Raw genomic sequence first — 19,580 nt, forward strand, 5'->3', positions numbered from 1 at the left:
CACTTTCCTTTGTTTCTTCCCACCCCTGTCCATACGCCCACAATTCTGACACGGCTGTCCCCTCCATCCGGCCAGAGTACTGAATCCTACCTTTCCGACAGAATTACCAAATGCATTTTTTTTTCCTATTACTACGAGTTTCAGTTAGAATGAATGAATTCAGCTGTAAGTAAAATTCCTGCCCAGCAGTGGCTGAATCAATAAAGTTGGTTAATTGTCTTATGTAACAAGTCACCAAGTCATCCACAAAAATGTCCCCGAGGCTTTTCTTTTTTTAATAACTTTTTCGGGGCCGCCTAGGTGGCTCAGTCGGTTAAGTGTCCGACCCTTGATCTCGGCTTAGGTCTTGATCTCACAGTCGTGAGTTCCAGCCCCACGTTGGGGCTACACGTGCAGCCTACTTAAAAAAATAAATAAACAAAATAATTTTTCTGGTCAGCCATCCCCAGTGTGCCAGCTTCTGGTCCTCGAGACTTATCACCTCAGGGCTGCCTCAGCTCCGTAACCTGCCAGTGGCTGGAAGAAAGGGAAGCTCCTGGTCTTTGTTTCTTTTCTTTTTCTTTTTTCTTTTTTTAAAGATTTTATTTATTTATTTGACAGAGAGAGACACAGCAAGAGAGCAGTGGGAGTGGGAGAGGGAGAAGCAGGCCTCCCGCCGAGCAGGGAGCCCAATGTGGGGTTCGATCCCAGGACCCCGGGATCATGACCTGAGCCGAAGGCAGACACTTAACAACTGAGCCACTCAGACGCCCTGTTTCTTTTCTTTTTAAACAAGGGAACAAATGCCCTCCCACAGTCCTCCTAACAGACCTCCCCTTACATTTCAGGGACCAGAACTGGATCACCAGCCCCCTCCTAAACCAATCATGCCCAGGGGAAATGAGATCTGGCTGGCTGGCTGGATTACACCTGTCACAGCTCAACCCCAGAGGCCAAGGGAGAGACTCGTCTGGAACTGGAGTAAGTCAGCAAGAAGGGTAAAGGGCCTGCCACTTGACATGAGGAGCCCCTTGAGGATCAGAGGAAGGAGCTGGAGCCCAGAATGGTTAAGTCCCCCATCCAAGGCCACATGTGACTTTGCAGAAAGGCCAGGATGAAAACACGGCCACTGGCTCAAGGAACACCCCCCGCTTCACCACAGTGCTTCTCAACTAACTCTAGCCCACTCTAAGCCCCCAAAGGGCAGACACCCCAACCCCGGGACTCCCTGAGCTGGGCCAAAGGCATGATATGGACAGATTCAACACTGTTACAGAAGAGAGCCCCCAGTGTACCCAAATGTGCCTGACGCACCTAGAAAGAGGTTGGCAGGCAAGTCAGCAGGAACCCAGAGCCTGACAAACAGCATCTCTATAGCTGCCTGGACAGCCGCCAAGCTGCCTCATTCCCCAGGGCTGACCTCATACTTCTGAAGATCCTCAAGATGCCTGAGGTCTGTGTGTTGCCTCCCAGGCTGGGGGCTGGGAGCCACGCAGAGAGGTGGGAATGCAGAATCCAAGCGGCCCACCCCACCACCCACCCCTCTCCTGCCAGAGCCTCCTGCCCATGCAGTGCAGGCCCCATTCCAGAAGAAACCGAGCAACACCCTCCATCCTCCCAGATGAGGCCTGTCCCAACTGGTCTTCCTGCCTCCACCAGTCGGAGGGGATGCCTTAAGAAATTCTCACACTCTGGCTATTCCTATCTGTTTTTGTTCCAGACCTCTGGAAGGGGAATGAAAAGCGGGCAGACCTCATCAAGGTGCTAAGAATATCTCTGAAGTCAGTTCCACCACCTCAAAGAGAGCTGGAGAGCTCAGGGCCCGGCTGAGGCCTGCGCTTAGTGATAACAGGAATTGTTTACTAAACCCAGAACTGGATCAGGCCTTTCCGTGGTAACTAACAGCAAGGGCTCCCAGTCCACTGAGGCCACACGTGCTGGGGGTCGGGGGTTAAACCCCTTCATGCCCTCTGCCTCCACTTCCAGACATTCTTCCCGGATCAAACAACCTACTGTGCGCAAGGCCCACAGCAGGTAAGGTGAGCAGCCTGGGGAAAGGGCAGGTAGTCAGCCGGGATCCCGGGACACAAGAGCTCCCTTCCGAAACCTCCTCACAACCCACCCGCTCAGCCTGCAGCTCCAGGGCAAGGCATTTGTTCTTACCCACGTTCACTGAAAAGTTTTAATTCCCCTTGTAAACAAAACAAAACAAACAAAAAAACCCCACAAGGGCTAAAAATCGTGTGATGTGGGAGAGGAAAGGTGTCACTTAACTTGCCACGCTCTCTTTGGCCTGACCCAGGGGAAGCTGGCCCAGCGGCTGGCAGTTTTAAACTTTCCTTTCCTTCCACGAGTTTTTCTCAGAACAGTGGCTCCCACTCCTCAGAGCTGAAAACTCTGCATACCTTGAAAGTATGCGAGCTGCAGGGCCGTGCGAACAGACTGGAATTTTCCATTTATAGAATAATAATCTTCATACCACTCTAGGGGCCGGTGTTCTTGTGGTCAGAGCTCAGTGTCAGCAAACCTGCTACGCTTCTGCGGGCTCTTTTATTTATTTTTGGTGGGAGGGGGGAGGGAAAAAAAAACAAGGAATGACTTTTTAACTTGAGTGCCAACACAAACTTGAAAAAGGAACCGGGTTGGCAAGTGCAGAATATGACTGCCTGGTTTCCACGACTTAAATCAACCGTTAGGGAGTAGGAGGTGAAGAAGAGGCTGAGAAACAGATCTTCAACCCTTCGTGCAGACAGGTGGCTAGAAAAGGCATCATGTTACTGCCCCAAGTCCTTCCCTGTGCCCGCCACCTGGCTTCTGGACTGCTCCCCGAGGGTAGGGTCCAAGCAAAGGGCACAAGGCCCCATCTCATTTCTCTTCTTCGTGTCCCCTGTGTTCCACACTCGATTTCTGCTGATGCACACACAGACTTATATACTATGAAATACCTTCGGGGTCCATGTGTAACGGGTAGGCCACCAAGCCATTTGTGAAGAGGCCTGAGTTCTAGTTCTGGCTGTGACATATTCACTGTGTGACCTTGAAGAAATCCTTCTCTTCTCTGCGTCTCATTTTCTTCATCTGTAAAGTAAGGTTGGATTGAATGATCCCAAAGGTCCCTTCCACGGCTGACAGTTTGATTCCCTCATTCATTCTAAAGTAAACTGATGCCAGCATGAGGTTCTGGGCAGCCCCTACTGGGCCATTCTAAACCTGCCGGACACAGCCAGACCCAGAAGCATAGCCTCCTGCCTAATGAGGGCTGTCAGCACCAGCTGCCCCCGACCCGTTTCCGTAGCCAGAGCTCACAGCCAGAGAGGGGAAGGAAAGTCCCGACCTGCCCACCTTGCCTGCCAGCCCAGCCACCAGAGGAGGCATTTTCCCAGTGCCACAGAACCCTAAAGAATCCTTCGCAGTACCTAAAACCTTTCCTACTTTCCTTTTTTTTTTTTTTTAATATCTCACGGGTATGTTGTCTTGTTTTATTTTATTTTTTTAAAGATTTTATTTATTTGACAGAGAGAGAGAGCGAGAGAGGGAACACAAGCAGGGGGGGTGGGAGAGGGAGAAGCAGGCCTCCCGTGGAGCGGGGAGCCCGATGTGGGACTCGATCCCAGGACCCTGGGATCATGACCTGAGCGGAAGGCAGACGCTTAACGACTGAGCCACCCAGGCGCCCCTTACTTTTAAAAGGTGTTGTCCCTTCTCCCAGGAAGGGCACGACCACCTCCCACCCTCCTAATCAAAAATCTTCCAATTTATTTTCCACTGTTTTTACAAAAATATTTGACTCATTCTAAAGTATTAAATAGTGACGCTGAATATGCTTTATTTTTTTTCAAGCTGCACATACAGCCCATTTTTTATACAGCCCCGCCCCGGGGAGGGGGTGAGAGTTTCACACACACACCAATCACTGTCCAAGGGTGGAAGATTTTCTGGCCCAGCCCCCATCCCTACCTAAGTCACCAGCTAATGGCCACCCAGTCTCTGAACACCTGTTGGGAGCTGTAGGAAAGTCCTGATGCTTCCGCTACTTACTACAAGAACCATAACCTCCCTGAGCCTCAGAGATTCGTGCAAAGCACTGTGCAAACGGAAGTTACTCGATTGTTGGGCAGCTCTGTCTTAACGACTGCATCCTCAGAGCCCGCCAAATCCTGCCTCCCCACAGCTTTTCCTGCTGATGCTGGTGAGCGGGGAGAGGGGGCTTCTCGGAAGGCTGACCTGGGGCATTCAAGGCTGGGAGGAGGGTGCGCGAACCTTGGGGCGTTCCCCCATCCCCACGCCTACCCGTGTGCTCCGTGAGTCTCGCCACCCGACCGAGGGAGACCCAGGCCTGGTCACCTGCTCCAAACTCAAAGCACAGCGCTCAGGCGAAGGCGGTCCCCAGCAGCAGCCCCTCCCCTCCCTTCCCCTCGTCTCCCCCTACTTCGCCCTCCCCTCCCAGCAGCGCAGGCAGGGCACGCCCCCTCCCCCAGATTTACCAATCGGCGTCCCGAGCGGCGCCCGTGGCGCAGGGGGCTCTGGTCAGCAGCCAATTAGCGCCCGGGCCCGAGGCGGCGCTTCGCCCGCCCCCTCGCAGAATGAAAGGCGCCCGCAGCTGGCGAGGCTGGCGCAGCGCGCGGGGCGCGGGAGCCGCGCGGGCCGGAGCGGAGCGCGCGCACTGCCTGCCCGCCCCCGGCGCGCCCGCCTCCGCTCCGCCTCCGTCCGAGGCGCGGGCAAGGAGGCCGGGGCGGGGTAGCACAGGGGGCAGGGCCGCGGCGGCGAGGCCGAGGTTGGGGGGGCGGGGGGGGTGGACGGGGAGGAGCGGGACCCGATAAAAGGCTGCGAGGCGGCCCCCACCCCGCGGCAGGCCGGCGGGCAGGCTCGGCGCTTCCCTTCCGTCCGGCCCGCGCCGGCGGCGGGGAGGCGGCGCGCGCGGCCCGCAGCCCGCCCATGGAGGCTTTCCCTTGGGCGCCCCGCTCGCCCAGCCGCGGCCGCGCCCCCCCGCCCATGGCGCTCGTGCCCAGCGCCCGCTACGTGAGCGCCCAGGGCCCGGCGCACCCTCAGCCCTTCAGCTCGTGGAACGACTACCTGGGGCTCGCCACGCTCATCACCAAGGCGGTGGACGGGGAGCCGCGCTTTGGCTGCGCCCGCGGCGGTGGCGGCGGCACCTCTCCGCCCTCCTCTTCCTGCTGTTCCCCCCACGCGGGGACCGGGCCCGGGGCGCTGGGGCCGGCGCTGGGGCCGGCCGACGACGACGACGACGACAGCGACGAGCCGGGGTCCCGGGGCCGCTACCTGGGCGGCGCGCTGGAGCTGCGCGCGCTGGAGCTGTGCGCGGGCCCCGCCGAGGCCGGGCTGCTGGAGGAGCGCTTCGCCGAGCTGAGCCCGTTCGCCAGTCGCGCCGCCGCCGTGCTGCTGAGCTGCGCGCCCGCCGCTGCAGCCCCTGCCGCCGCCGAGGTGGCGCCGCGCGAGGAGCGGGCCCCGGCGTGGGCGGCCGAGCCCCGGCTGCACGCCGCCTCCGGGGCCGCCGCCGCCCGACTGCTCAAGCCCGAGCTGCAGGTGTGCGTGTTCTGCCGGAACAACAAGGAGGCGGTGGCGCTCTACACCACCCACATCCTGAAGGGACCCGACGGGCGAGTGCTGTGCCCGGTGCTGCGCCGCTACACGTGTCCCCTGTGCGGCGCCAGCGGCGACAACGCGCACACGATCAAGTACTGCCCGCTCTCCAAAGTGCCGCCGCCGCCCGCCGCCCGCCCGCCGCCGCGCAGCGCCAGGGACTGCCAGCCCGGGAAGAAGCTGCGCTGAGGGCCTGGGCTCCGGTCTGCTGCCACCTGACGCCACCAGGGTCACCGCCTGCCCGCGCGCTCATTTTCGGTCTGCGCACCATCTTTTCCTCGCTGTCGGAGAGGCCTGGAGCTCGGCAGTTAGCTCAACTTGGGAAGTCGTTTTGGTTTTGTTTTGTTTTTTTCAAAGCAAGCCGGCCGTACGGAGTACTTTCCTGTCGAAGAGCGGTTGAGACTAGACGCTAAAATCTTGATTTATCTGTGGTTTGTAGTTTGTGCACATCCGGACGGTGAAGGCTGGGTGTGTATTCCACTACCTGAAATATGGCAACTTAATGGCGCTGTTTATTTACTGTATACGTCAATCTATTTTAGATGCGCATCAGTATGAATTGTCTCAATCTAATCTCGGATGTTTAATTTTATGGAGGCACTTTACTAGGTCTAGAATATTTTTTTAAAAGCCTCATAACTGAAAACTGGCGATTTTATGGAATGTCGGCAAAATGACTTTTATTGTTTGGAAACAATATTTCTTAGTTGTCCTTAGTGAGTTACTCTAATTCCAGGTGAAGCAAGCCCCTGGCGGCATCACCGTTTTGAAAAGTGAAGGTTTAGTAAACTTTCCAGTATTAATCTGTGGGTAGTCCCTCCTTGTGGCTTGTTTCAGTCTTGGCTGGAGGTGTAAAAATGCACAATCTGTAGCAGGTAGAACACAACTCCTTATCCTTTTATGTACCAGATCTTATTACTAAACTAGCAACTAGCATTTCCACCCTGAAAAATTGTGCCAAGTTATAATCCTATTGTGTATACACTTGGAAATTGGTGCTGTTTAAAAACTTGTGTATTTATACAGTAACAGTATATGAATTCATTTATCTTGCCTCTTTGCTACTTGGCCTTTTGTCCATGCACCCACCTCCCCATTTCCAGTTCTTTAAAAACATTTGTAACATTAAGATCAAAAGGGAGCAGTATTAATTCACCCTGCTCAACTTCAGAGTTCCCCAATAGTAGAAAGCTCATTCCAGCTCTTGTCTCCCAAACTGAATGGAAGATGCAATCCTTTGAGCTCCGGGAAGACTAATGTAATAGCCTGTGTTCAAGAAGGTTCCACCATGGGCTGTGTCTGGCTTTAGGCACAGGCAGTCCTCAAACCAGAATAAGCACTGAAGGAATTATGGAGTAGGGGTTGAAGACAAGGAACACAGCCTCCCCCATGCTCCGTTTTTCCCTGAAGACCCTAGTCTGTTTCTGGAATCCCACCACTTACCCACAAAGGAGATTAGACCCTATCCTTAGGCCAACTTTAGCTCCCACCCTCATTTATAGCCATACCAGATGCCACACCATGGCTTGTAGCTACCATCAGGACAGATAGAGGAGGCAAAAACGGAGTGAATTAGGATAAATGTACAAAATACATCACTCTCTGAAAATGGCAGATTTAGTCATACCTACTTAGATCCAAGTAGGAGAGTTCAGCTCCTTTATTAGACATTAGACTGCTTTTATATCAAAGAGCTAACTTCCTCCACAGACAAATTGGCTTGAACACTCCTTTGAGGGTGTAAGAGAGGCTGAGGTAAATAATATTGGAAGGCTGTGAGCCTTTTTGGTCAAAGGAAGGGGGATCAGAACAAGGGGGAGAGGTGCAGGCAAACAGTACGTTGGCCAAGAGAAATCCATTCCTGCTAGTCCAGCCCCAGAACACAGAACTTTAGATGTGACTAGTCTTAAACTCAAGGACCTTAATAAAACCATGTGATTACTTATTCTCTTTTGTTGTGCTAGAAAATACACATTTAATTTTGGTCTCAGGTAGTTGTCAGGTCAAGAGAATTCCTGTTACCTCTCCTACTGCTGTTCTACCTTTTCAAGAGCACTACAGTCCTCCAGCACAGGACTAGGCAGGCAAATACTTTGTATTTTCAAAGAGCCAAACTGTTATAGACACTGTATTTCTAGGTATCAAGTACTTAGCTTTGACATGTTCAATATGAGAATTCCTCAGTGGTGAGATGTGCCTAATACAAATTTGATATTGACACCATCACAGTTTTACCGGCAAACATCATGTCCATTTAAAACACTGATATCAACCCCCCTCAAATTTGCCTGTTTTCCAGCTAAAATTAAAACACTGGGAGTTAGAGCATGCACAGAGAATATTACTACCGTTAATCTTCTAGAGATCTCTTAGGAAGAGTATACTAACCACACTAAGGCACTTAGGAGGACCAAGCATAGAACTCTCAATCTAAAACTTTTAAGTACTTGCAAAATTAAATTTAGGGTGTGGGGCACCTGGCTGGCTCAGTGGTAAGAGCATGGCACTCTTGATCTTGGGAGTTGTAAATCTGAGCCCCACTTCGGCAAGTAGAGTTTACTTAAAAATTCAGGGTAAAAGAAACCTAATTTTTTAAAGTTTAAAGAAATACATAATGTGACAAAGTTTTGTTTTTATAAGAATATGCCTGTGTTATTTGGCTAAAAACAAAACAATGCATGGAATCCTCAAAAGCGCTTTATCAGCTCTGCAGGCAGACTGCCTTACCTTGCTGGTCCTTTTCTGTAGACACATTTGCAGTGAGTGGCTTTTTATTTCTTTGGATTTTAATTTTCCTATGCAGTCCTTTTTGGAAGCTGCAGAATTAACTTTGATTACAACAACTTTTGGTCTAAATTGTAAGCCAAAATTATCTATTTTAAAATTATACTACAAATATATCTACCTCAAGGGAAAGGGCAGGAAAGTTTCAGTGTTGGTCCTCACCTTCTAGTCTGTGCTTAACCACATGAGGAACATTCCTGCATTCCTTCCGGTGTCCAGTATCTATGTCAATTAGACTTGTAAAATTAGAAATGAATCTACAAAAGGTCTTTGGTAAAAAACAAAACACAGATAAAGCACATAAAAGCATCCCAACACATAGATTCCCACCTCTTCTTGGAAGCCAGTAAGGACAACTAGGGGGATATAGAGTCTTTTCTGGGCCACTGTCTCCACCCTCAGATCCACATGTATTAGCAGCATGGTGTTCTTGTGTAAAAATGCAGAAGCCACTGGGAACATGAAGACATTCTACACACAGTAGATTGGATGTTCATCTTTCCTTTGACACCTGTGAATACTGGGGGATGTAGGGGAAGCCTGTGAGGCCTTGAGTAGAAACTTAAGAGCAGGACCACAAAGCAGCAGCAGATTCTTCTGCCCCCATCCTGTGCCTGGGATTCCAACTCAGGACAAAGAACTTGGGGGCATAGTATTTATCTGGGAAAGGGTTCTGGCAGGAAGGGTAGGTTTGCAGACTAGCCTAACCATCAGACATGCATCCATAACTCATCTAAATAAATCAGCTTAAATGAATGGTCCCCTGGGGCCAATCAGTGCTGTCACAGGTACAGTCCTGTTCTAATGATTGGGGAGACTCAGCAGGTTACTGCCCCAAGTTCATCAATTTGTTAAAAAGAGTAGGCCCTCTCCCCAAAGACCTTTTAAGATTTCCACTTGTTTGAAATACTAGATATTAAGGAAATTAAGTGTTGAAAAAAGTCATTTCCATCACCGGTAACATCAAACAGAAAAGGCTGCACCTGATTATTTTTAAAAAAGCATCAATACTCCCTCTTCTGGCCGCCTTATAGCTGTACCAACAGGAATTCTCACCACCACCCAATACTGGAAATAATTTGCATGTCTGTAGCCACTACCAATTTGCTACTAATATTCTCTGAAATTATATTTTTTCTAATTTCAGGGGAATACCGAAAATAGTAAGCCACCCACCTACCCAGACCCCATGCATACAAGCTCACAGAGAGGACAGCATTATAAGGAAACTAAGGGGTTCCTGAATTAAGGAAGGAAACATCCTAGCCACGTTGGCTTTCTATTTGAGTTATTTTCTTTGATCCTAAACACAACAAAAAAACCCCCTCAAAACAGGGCGCCTGGGTGGCTCAGTTGGTTAAGCGACTGCCTTCAGCTCAGGTCATCCTGGAGTCCCTGGGATCGAGTCCCACATCGGGCTCCCTGCTTGGCAGGGAGTCTGCTTCTCCCTCTGACCCTTCCCCCTCTCATGTGCTCTCTCTCATTCTCTCTCTCTCAAATAAATAAATACAATCTTTAAAAAAAAAAAAAACACACCTCAAAACAAACTCAACTAGATATACAAACTCACAATAGTAAGTAAACCACTTTGACTGTAACTACAAATCAACACTAAAACAAATTCTGTAAGTATTTTATTTATCATTGAAGAAAAAACACAGCAGCAAGTTCTGTGTTGGCTTCAATAAGACCAAATAGTTAATCTTTGACATAGCTACGACACTCCAAAATTGAAGTCAACACAGTCATTACTACAAATTACTTGTTGAAAGAATCTATCCTGAAGAGAAAGAAAATTAGGAAAAAGAATTTAAACAATTCCTCCAAACCACACATTTATAAATATTGTCGTATTTAAAATGCTTCAAAGGCATGAATTCTCCATTAATGGAAAAGCAGTTTGCTATTGGCAACAGAAAAAACTCAGCAATAGTTTACCAAATGCTTTAAAATTTAAAAGCCGTAACTGATTTGGATTCACACTTGAGCAGTATTCTTGTCATTACAATAATGACTGCAAATTGCTTTATACTCACCTCTCAAGTAAAAGCTACAGAAAATCCCGCTGTATCCAATGTTTGTAATGTTTACTGCACTTATAGTGAACCTAAAAACTTTCTAAATGTAGTTAATAGAGTAAATACCTCAAGATACCTAGAGGTATGTCTCAACCGCTAATGATGTGGAAGTCGTTTCAGCCCCTGCTTTTGAAGAGTCTTCAAATACATTTTCTCTAACAGAACCCTACCTCATTCCAAATTAATATAGTATTTCAAAAACAAAAGAAAAAGATCAGTTCTATACCAAGATACAGGTGTTACTCCATACCTGACAGGTTCACATTTTCAATTTATTTTTTAGTTTTTCTTTTTTGTAAACAAATGATTGATGAAATAATGCAACACCTTAAATTCCAGAAAATGGCCCACCTGGCCAACCTCCTGTGGACACGGTGCACAATCAATCTATTATAGAGGATTAATACAAGTTCATGCTTTTTGTTATGATGAGACAACATTAAAGAATCCAATTTAGACTGGTTGAAGCACAAGTATGATAATCCTTGAATGTGATCAAACCTATGTGAGACATGAGTTTGAATCCATTATCTTGAGATTTAACGTCGTACCGTGGTCCATCCATCTTCATCAGTCTCGTTTTTAGTACGACGAAGAGATTCCCTATCTTTCTCAGCTCTCCATGAGGCCTTCTCTTTTTCACCTTCTCTTTCTCTTTCTCTATCTCGGTCTCTTTCTCGGTCTCTTGAAAGAGCTGGGGGAGGAACACGACGAGGGGCTTCCCGCTCTTCTGCCCGCTCATCTTTCCTGTCATCAGCACGCCTCCAAGAACTTGCTAAAAAGTTCAATTAAAAGAAAAAGAGTAAGTTTGTACCATATTGTACTGGCTCAGACTAAACAGAACTTCAGCGAGAGGAATGCCTCCAAATACTCAGAAATCCCGTACTATAAAAGTAACAATAGAGCGCCTGGGTGGCTCAGTTGGTTAAGCGACTGCCTTCGGCTCAGGTCATGATCTTGGAGTCCCAGGATCGAGTCCCACATCAGGCTCCCTGCTCGGCGGGAAGCCGGCTTCTCCCTCTGACCCTCCCCCATCTCATGCTCTCTCTCTCTGTCTCATTCTCTCTCTCAAATAAATAAATAAAATCTTAAAATAAAATAAAATAAAACTAACAATATAGAATCCCCATTAAAAAAATCAATAAAATCTAAATATATTTTAATCATTTTGATACAATTTTTGGCAAATCCTTCAAAACAACATACAGACAAGAGATATAACTCAAGGGGTGCCTGGGTGGCTCAGTCGTTAAGCGCCTGCCTTCGGCTCAGGTCATGATCCCAGGGTCCTGGGATCGAGCCCTGCATCAGGCTCCCTGCTCCATGGGAAGCCTGCTTCTCCTTCTCCCACTCCCCCTGCTTGTGTTCCCTCTCTTGCTGTGTGTCTCTGTCAAATAAAAAAAATCTTAAAAAAAAAAAAAGAGAGAGAGCTATAACTCAAATTTGCCAACAAGAAGAAACCACTGGCCTGGGAAGTGTCCTAACTGTCACAATAATTTAAGACAAGGTGACAAAAATCTGAATGAAATTTTTAAAATAAAACTTCTGGCTCTTGTTGAAGAAATAGTAACAGCAAAATGGCCATAAGCATACTTCACAGGTTAATATAAGAAAAACCCTTGTAATCCCATTGTACAAATGAAAAAAGTTCGTGAGGCAACTAAAGTGCAATGGCCATTTTCAACATTACAAGTTTTTTGTTTTTTTTAAATTGAAGTTTCAACTGTCACAATTCCAGAATAAGAATATTTTACACTTTGTGCTTATCTACCAAGATCTTACTTTTAAACAACTGACAAACTGTTTCCTAGTTACATAAACCTCTAAAGCAATATATATTGCTTACCATCCAATTAGTCTACTGCTATACTTTCAATTTAGGTATGAGCTACTTTAGAGTGACTACTAAGTTTATGAGAACTGTGAATTTTTTTACAAAATTTATTATTTGAGAGGGAGAGAGCAAGCGAGCTGGAGGGGGAGGGAGGGAATATCAAGCAGACTACCTGCTGAGCACGGAGCCCCATGTGAGGCTTGATCTCACAACCCTGAGGAGATCATGACCTGAGCCAAAATCAAGAGTCAGATGCTTAACCGACTGAGCCACCCAAGCGCCCTGAAAACTATGAATTCTAAACTGAATATTCACTATCTTATTTCTGATGTTTATAAGAATGGATGAGGCAATAAAACCCCAAATTTCCTCAAAGATTATGGTTTTCCAATAGTTCAGCAACGTGCAGACCATCCATACCTTCTTCACGTTCTGATCTAAGAGGAGGTCCTCTTCGGTCTCTGTCATCTCGCCTCTCCCTTAGATCACGGCGATCATCTCTCTCCCGACGACGGTCATCCCGATCCCTATCTTCACGGCGATTTGAATCTCTCCAGCTCGAAGATTCTTCCGCTGGTCCTCTTCTCCAGCCTCCTTCATCCCTGGAACCATTCAAAATGACATGCTGAAGTTCTGTCGTTAAGACTCCAGAGAGCACATTCAAGTTGATGTTCACAGAGTTTACAAATATAACAGGGATGACCTTTAAACTTCTGCCTTGTTCTCAATCTGATGCTTCAGGTGTAGAGGTCGAATGAGAACGTCTGGACCTGTGCTGTCCAACACAGCAACCACTACTCGTATGCAGCTACTTAAATACAAATTAACTGAAACAGAATCAAGACGTTCTGTCAATAGCACTAACCACACTCCAAATGTTCAACAGCCAAATGTGCTTGCTGGCTACCATACTGGACACTGCAGATACAGGATGCTTTCATCCCTGCAGAAAACTGTATTAAATGGTGTTGGTCTAGATTCATCAGCATAAAGCCACTCAGGCCAGAAGCAGCAAGTTAGAACTGTTACCGCTAATAAAAATCCAAGGGGCTTTTGATAGGGCTATAAAGCTGAGTAACTAAACCACAGGGGAAAGGCAATGGGCTGGCAAAGATACCTGTATAACTAAAGAGTCCTACCACCCAGTGTCAGCCTCACCTTCTCAACTTTATTAAGAGGGGACATTCAATTGAAGCACGAGGCACACCATTTCTCAAAGAGAATTTAAGAGAATCCTAACTGTAATTCCACAGAGTTCCAAAGCAAACCTAGGTCGTCGGAAGCGGTCCTCTCGATCCCCATCTCGCTCTCTGTCCCGCTCTCGCTCTCTCTCTCGGTCTCTTTCTTTCTCTGGGTCCTTGTCGTTTTCGTCACGATCTTGGTTTTCTCTCTCTCTCTCTTTTTCCCTATCCCATTCACGTTCTTCTGATGGTCTTGATTCTCGAGGTGGACCCCAACTCTCTTCTCTGGCTTTTTCTTTCTCTCTCCATCCACCTGTTTTTATTTTTATTTAAAAAAAAAAGGCAAAAAATTTTATACTCAAGAAACACAGATTAGTAACAATGAATAGAGATCTGAATGTTGACATTAATAACACCACTGTAAGTGCTAATTTAAGACACTCCGACCTCATTTAAAAGAAAACTAAAGTTATCTTATTTTACAGAATCACCGGCTCCTATTTATGACTACCTATCACTGTTTTTCTAACATAAAGGGAAGAAGGAACATGTAGGATAAGGGAAATTTATATAGTCTGGGCTGAGTGTTCCATATGCTGAGATTTCAGATGTAAAATCTGTTCTGATGGTAAACAGACAACTCATTTTAAGCAAAAAACTTAAAGAGTCAGAGGTAGGAGCCAGATCTCTGAGAGAGCCCCAATTGTAATTTCATTCATATCTTTCATTTTCAAAAACCTTTATTACCAAAAACTTTCTTTTCATATTCTTGCCCTCCACCATTTACCACCCATGCAATCATGGAACAAAGATAAATCCTTTGACCAGTATCTCACACTTAGCCATGGGATGGCCCAAATCAATAAATGTCATATATATGCACAAAGAGGCCAAAGGGAACAGATTTAAACAAAAAATCTATTATGGGGTGCCTGGGTGGCTCAGTCGTTGAGTGTCTGCCTTCGGCTCAGATCACGATCCCAGGGTCCTGGGATCGAGCCCCACATCGGGCTCCCTGCTCAGCAGGAAGCCTGCTTCTCTCTCTCCCACTCCCCTGCTTGTGTTCCCCCTCTCGCTGTGTTGTGTCTCTGTCAAATAAATAAAATCTTAAAAAAAAAATCTATTACAAGGTTAATTACTATTGTCGCTAATATCTGTATTATCATGTGCCACAGCACTATTCTAAACCTTCTGTGTATATGAGCTCATTTAATCCTATCCATAGCTTTGAGCTAAATAGATCCCATACCTGCTAATTTACCTACTTGCTGAAATGTACTTGTAAACTGCTAACGTGAACACTCGGGCACTCTGTCACCCACAGACACGTGTAGAGCGATCAAATACTTTGAGTTGCCCACAGAGCATGTTCACAGTAGAGGTCGAAAAAGGCAACGCTTTGTCCTCTTGCTGCAGCTCTCATACTTTAAAACAAGTAACCCTTTTGGTGGTCTGTTGAGTGACAGGTTTTCTCATTTCTGTGCTTTTGTTGGTGATTTCAGTTTTTTTTTAAAGATTTTATTTATTTATTTGAGAGAGAGGATGAGAGGAGAGAGAGAGCACATGAGAGGGGGGAGGGTCAGAGGGAGAAGCAGACTCCCCGCCGAGCAGGGAGCCCGATGCGGGACTCGATCCCGGGACTCCAGGATCATGACCTGAGCCGAAGGCAGTCGCTTAACCAACTGAGCCACCCAGGTGCCCGGTGATTTCACTGTTTAAAATGGCCCTCAGGCACTGTGCTCAAGTGCTGTCTAGTGTCCCAAGCACGAGAAGGCAACGGATGTGTCTTCCAGGAAAAACACTCATGTTAGAGAAGCTTCATTCAGAAGTTATAGCGCTACTGGCCGTAAGTTCAATGTTAATGAACCAACAACATGAATTAAATAAGGTATCATTTTTTTTTAAATTTTATTTATTTATTTGAGAGAGAGAGAATGAGAGAGAGCAAGCACATGAGAGGGGGGTGGGTCAGAGGGAGAAGCAGACTCCCTGCTGAGCAGGGAGCCTGATGCGGGACTCGATCCCAGGACTCCAGGATCATGACCTGAGCCGAAGGCAGTCGCTTAACCAACTGAGCCACCCAGGCGCCCTAAATAAGGTACCTTTAAAACAGAAATGCACAAAGAAGGTGTTCACTGGTTGACAGAAATGCTGTGACCAGAGGCCTTATGAGGACCAAACCTATACTTCCCTTAGGAGCAATGGTTCAGTATTCATAGTGACTTTATATAAAACGTTTATCATGACGTAGTAAGAATCTACAACACTGTTCTCCCCATTTTACACAAGAACAGGAAAGACACACAACCAGACAATGGAATGAACTCAGACCAGAAGAGACAGAAATATGGCACAGAAGGAAAGGAGGCTACTCGCTGAAATCTTCGTGTAGAATGGATTACTCTGGTTACTGCACCAAGACTAGACCTGGGAGTGGGAGAGCCTACGGGGACCAGCAGCAGCAAGAGTTCAAGGAAGGAATGATGGTGGCTCAGAGCCAAGTACGTGCAGAGAAGTGGGTGGATCTGAAGAACATTAAGAAGGTAGAACTGAACTAAATGAAACATTTAACATAAAAGGACGAAAGACGGCAAAGGAGAACTCCCAGACCCCTAGCTTATACAATCAGATGGACGGTGGTGGCCCTGAAGAGAAGCGTGTGGGTGAGAATTCAGTTTCGACAGGATGAATATGATGTGTCACAGACACTTCTAGGTAGAAATGTGCTATGTGCAACATGCAGCTGGAAACATGGGTCTGAAGATAAGGAAAGAAGTCACCCAGAGAAGACAGCAACAGAAATCACAAACTTATATACAACTGCTCAAGAACAGTAAAATTTGAAAACATGAGCAAGCCCAAGACTGAGAAAGTAAGAAACTGAGCTCTTCCCATATAGTATAACCCCACCGTTGACAGAGGAGTGCAAGACAAATATTGAGTAAGTGGATTTTTTCAATATTTACATGAAAAGGCTGGTCTAGGACAGAACCAGAAGAACACCAATACTTAAGGGATGGGCATGGGAACAAGAGTCCTCGAAGAAGCAGTCAACAGGCAGAAGGAAAACAAAGTACACATCACTAAAGCAGAAAAGGGGGTAAAGTTCTTTAACTTCTTTTGGTGCGTGGGACATGGAAGCCAAGCTCCGTATATAAAAATCACTGCACAGATACCTAAGGAAAGATAAAAGACCAGTTTATCTGGAAACTAATAATAATACAGCCTGATCACTGTCCTACATAATTAAAATTTCACTTTTTCAGCTGAAGAATAACTTTTTATTTAGATATCAAAATATAATCAGTCATTTGAGATGTCCCCTATTTGAAATAACCTGATTATCACCCTCAGAATAGTGATTAGCTCATGTAAGATTTCACTATTTGTAAGACACCTCAGATTCTATAAAGCATCTAAGCAGTTTTTCTGAATACCAGAATTTTACCTGGCTTGACAAACGGTCTCCAGGGACCAGGTCTTGAGTCATCACCCCTTCTCGGAATCCGATCATCATCCATGTTTCTCCAAGGCCCCCGGTCATCATCTGCACTGCGCCTAGAAATTCTGTCATCATCAGTACTCCTCCAAGGTCCTCGATCATCATCCAGCCCACGCCTGGGACCCCGGTCATCATCCATGCCCCGCCTGGGACCCCGATCATCGTCAGCATTACGCCAGGAAGACCGCTCATCATCTGCACCTCCTCGCCGTGGCCCCCGGTCCTCATCCATCCCACGTCTTGGTCCTCTGTCCTCATCAGCTGTTCGCCAGCTTCCTCTGTCCTCATCCAGTCCCCGTCTAGGTGGTCTATCATCATCCGCATGACGCCAGCTCCCCCTATCTTCATCACCAATTCGTCTGGGAGGCCTGTCGTCATCCATGCTCCGCCTGGGACCCCGATCATCGTCAGCATTACGCCAGGAAGGCCGGTCGTCGTCTGCCCCACGGCGAGAGAACCGGTCTTCATCAAGACGTCTAGGACCTCTGTCATCATCCATGCCACGCCGGGGAATGCGATCATCATCTGGTCTAAGAGAAGACTCTCTCTCTTCCTCATCTCCCAAACGCCTTGGTCGATCTTCCTCTCTTCTATGAGGCCTTTCCTCATCCCGCCCCTCTCCACGTCTCCACTCCCTACAGAGCAACAAGCCAAACATCTTTAAGAGTCCATTTTCTGAAAAGTACATGATCTTTTGGGGAATTATTTCACTCCCTTTTAAAAACCACTGCAGCCTAAATTCATTATTCCTAGTCCTGAAAGAATATGTGCTCCTAATAAAAAATAACACAATATAAAATCTTACATCAACAAATAAAGCAACTACCTTAAAAAGGTGTCTAATTGCACTTTATAAGAAGCATCCAATTTCTAAATCTATTACTATGACCTTTCAAAATTCAATTTCTGTATAGGACTTATGACCAACAATCTTGCCTATCATGAGCAGGCATTTTTAAAGGATGGTTCAAATCTACTTAATAAATTTAAAGGAAAAGGAAAATATGTTCTAGAACTGTTCATTCTTACTGTAATCTTAATAGTATTCAGTTAGGGAACAAAAAAATCTGAAGCATGTATTTGTCAAAATATTTAGAAAGTCAGTAATTACAGCACTGTTGAAGTAAACTATGAAAAACATTTCTGTAACAGACATGCATACAGTTCTTCACGATTCTCCTTTCCACACCTCCACAAAATAAACCAAACTTAAAACCTGCTATAAGGTATTATGTAGGGCCTATGACTAATCAACACTATTGTCCTTGACTCTATACTTACTTCTCTGGTGGGCCTCTTCTCCATTCGGAATCTACTTCGGGTCCTTTCCTCCAGGTGCCTTCTGAATCTCTGTCTCCCCAGCGAGAGTCCTACATTCACCAAAGTTAATGTGAGGCACTACATGGCAACACTTACTACAATTACCGGTTGTTACGAAATGTCTTTGCACTTTACATCAATCTAAAGTCCTTAAATATAAACAAGTTTTAAAGTTGTTTCTTTTTTAGCCTTAAGTCAGAATGACAGTACAGTGAAACTGGCATTCTCATGTATCGAGTGGCTGTATAAATAAAATACCACCTGAAAGTAATCTGGGACCCCCCCCCCCAGAATTACTAAAATATCTACAGATCTCCTTTGACTTCAGATTTTCCTTTTGAGATTATGTGAAAACAGCTCAATGCCCTAAACGTACATCGCAGTGCCTACTAAACAGAGGTGGAACAAATGAAATGTCAAATGGGGGGTGGCTCAATTAACAGTTACTTCCCTCTTCAAAATACTATGTTGTCATTAAAAATTATGGAAAGGGTGTGGGGAGATAAACACCCTGCAAGCAGAAACGTAAACGTAGTACAGCCTTTGTAGAGAGCAGCGCACACAACGTTAATCACCAACACCTCTGACACAGCTTGACTGCTCGACAAACATAACCTGAGGCCACAATCAGCAATTAAGAATACTGTGGAAAATATGAAACAAGACTTAGGGCAGGGGTGGAAGGAAAAAGATAAAAATCTAACAAAGTTAACAATCCCAAGTAGATGAGTAAGAGGATCTTCACTTAAACTTCAGAAGTGTTTTGGAAACAAAACCCTCGAATAACAACTAGCGTTAAGAAGCAGTGAAGGGTAACAGCCAGATGGTAAGTCATCTGCCATCATAACTGACCCTGGATTCTTGTGGTGGAGGTTGTTCTAAGAGACTTTCCCAAGTGGACACCGTGGGAGAGAAAGGAACACAAATGTCAATGAAACTTATGGTCACTACAATGGAGGGACCAAGTTCCTCCCACTCTTCACACTCACCCTACAAATTAAACTCTGAACAAGGAATTCAAGTTATTAGAGGTTTTCATAGAACTAGCACCTCAAAAGAGATTTTTAGGGATGGCTATGATAGCTGTTAAACAAAAAGAATTCTAAAAAGTAACATGAGGGACACCTGAGTGGCTCAGTCAGTTAAGCGTCTGCTTTCGGCTCAGGTCATGATCCCAGGGTCCTGGGATGGAGCCTCACACTGGCTCTTTGCTTAGCAGAGAGCCTGCTTCTTTCCCTGCCTGCCACTCCCCCTGCTTGTGTGCTCCTCCCCCATGACAAATAAGTAAAATTAAAAAAAAA

The 19,580-nt window shown here is 46.5% G+C and overlaps 2 protein-coding genes across 2 annotated transcripts in view; one reads left to right on the plus strand and one right to left on the minus strand.

Annotated features, from left to right (window-relative positions):
* Positions 1-4,854: 4,854 nt before the first annotated feature.
* On the plus strand, positions 4,855-5,769 carry NANOS1 (nanos C2HC-type zinc finger 1). The gene has a single exon (XM_035030031.1). It carries the CDS (start codon positions 4,915-4,917, stop codon positions 5,767-5,769), a length of 855 nt encoding a protein of 284 aa, XP_034885922.1. The 5' UTR covers positions 4,855-4,914.
* Positions 5,770-9,981: 4,212 nt separating this feature from the next.
* Positions 9,982-19,580, minus strand: part of EIF3A (eukaryotic translation initiation factor 3 subunit A) — a 36,917-nt gene continuing 27,318 nt past the window's right edge. Inside the window, exons 18-22 of the mRNA XM_035030044.1 lie at positions 18,241-18,329; positions 16,906-17,594; positions 13,545-13,770; positions 12,697-12,878; positions 9,982-11,217 (exon numbers count right to left, since the gene is read on the minus strand). Coding sequence (XP_034885935.1) covers positions 10,982-11,217; positions 12,697-12,878; positions 13,545-13,770; positions 16,906-17,594; positions 18,241-18,329 — 1,422 coding nt within the window. The 3' untranslated portion in view covers positions 9,982-10,981. The remainder of the gene's footprint in view (positions 11,218-12,696; positions 12,879-13,544; positions 13,771-16,905; positions 17,595-18,240; positions 18,330-19,580) is intronic.

Source organism: Mirounga leonina, unplaced genomic scaffold (genome assembly GCF_011800145.1).
Source record: "Mirounga leonina isolate KUSES-001 unplaced genomic scaffold, KU_Mleo_1.0 Mir_114, whole genome shotgun sequence".
NCBI lineage: Eukaryota > Metazoa > Chordata > Mammalia > Carnivora > Phocidae > Mirounga > Mirounga leonina.

Bases quoted from the DNA above. Each gene is read 5' to 3' on its own strand.
- NANOS1 (XM_035030031.1), top strand. From the start codon at position 4,915: ATGGAGGCTTTCCCTTGGGCGCCCCGCTCGCCCAGCCGCGGCCGCGCC.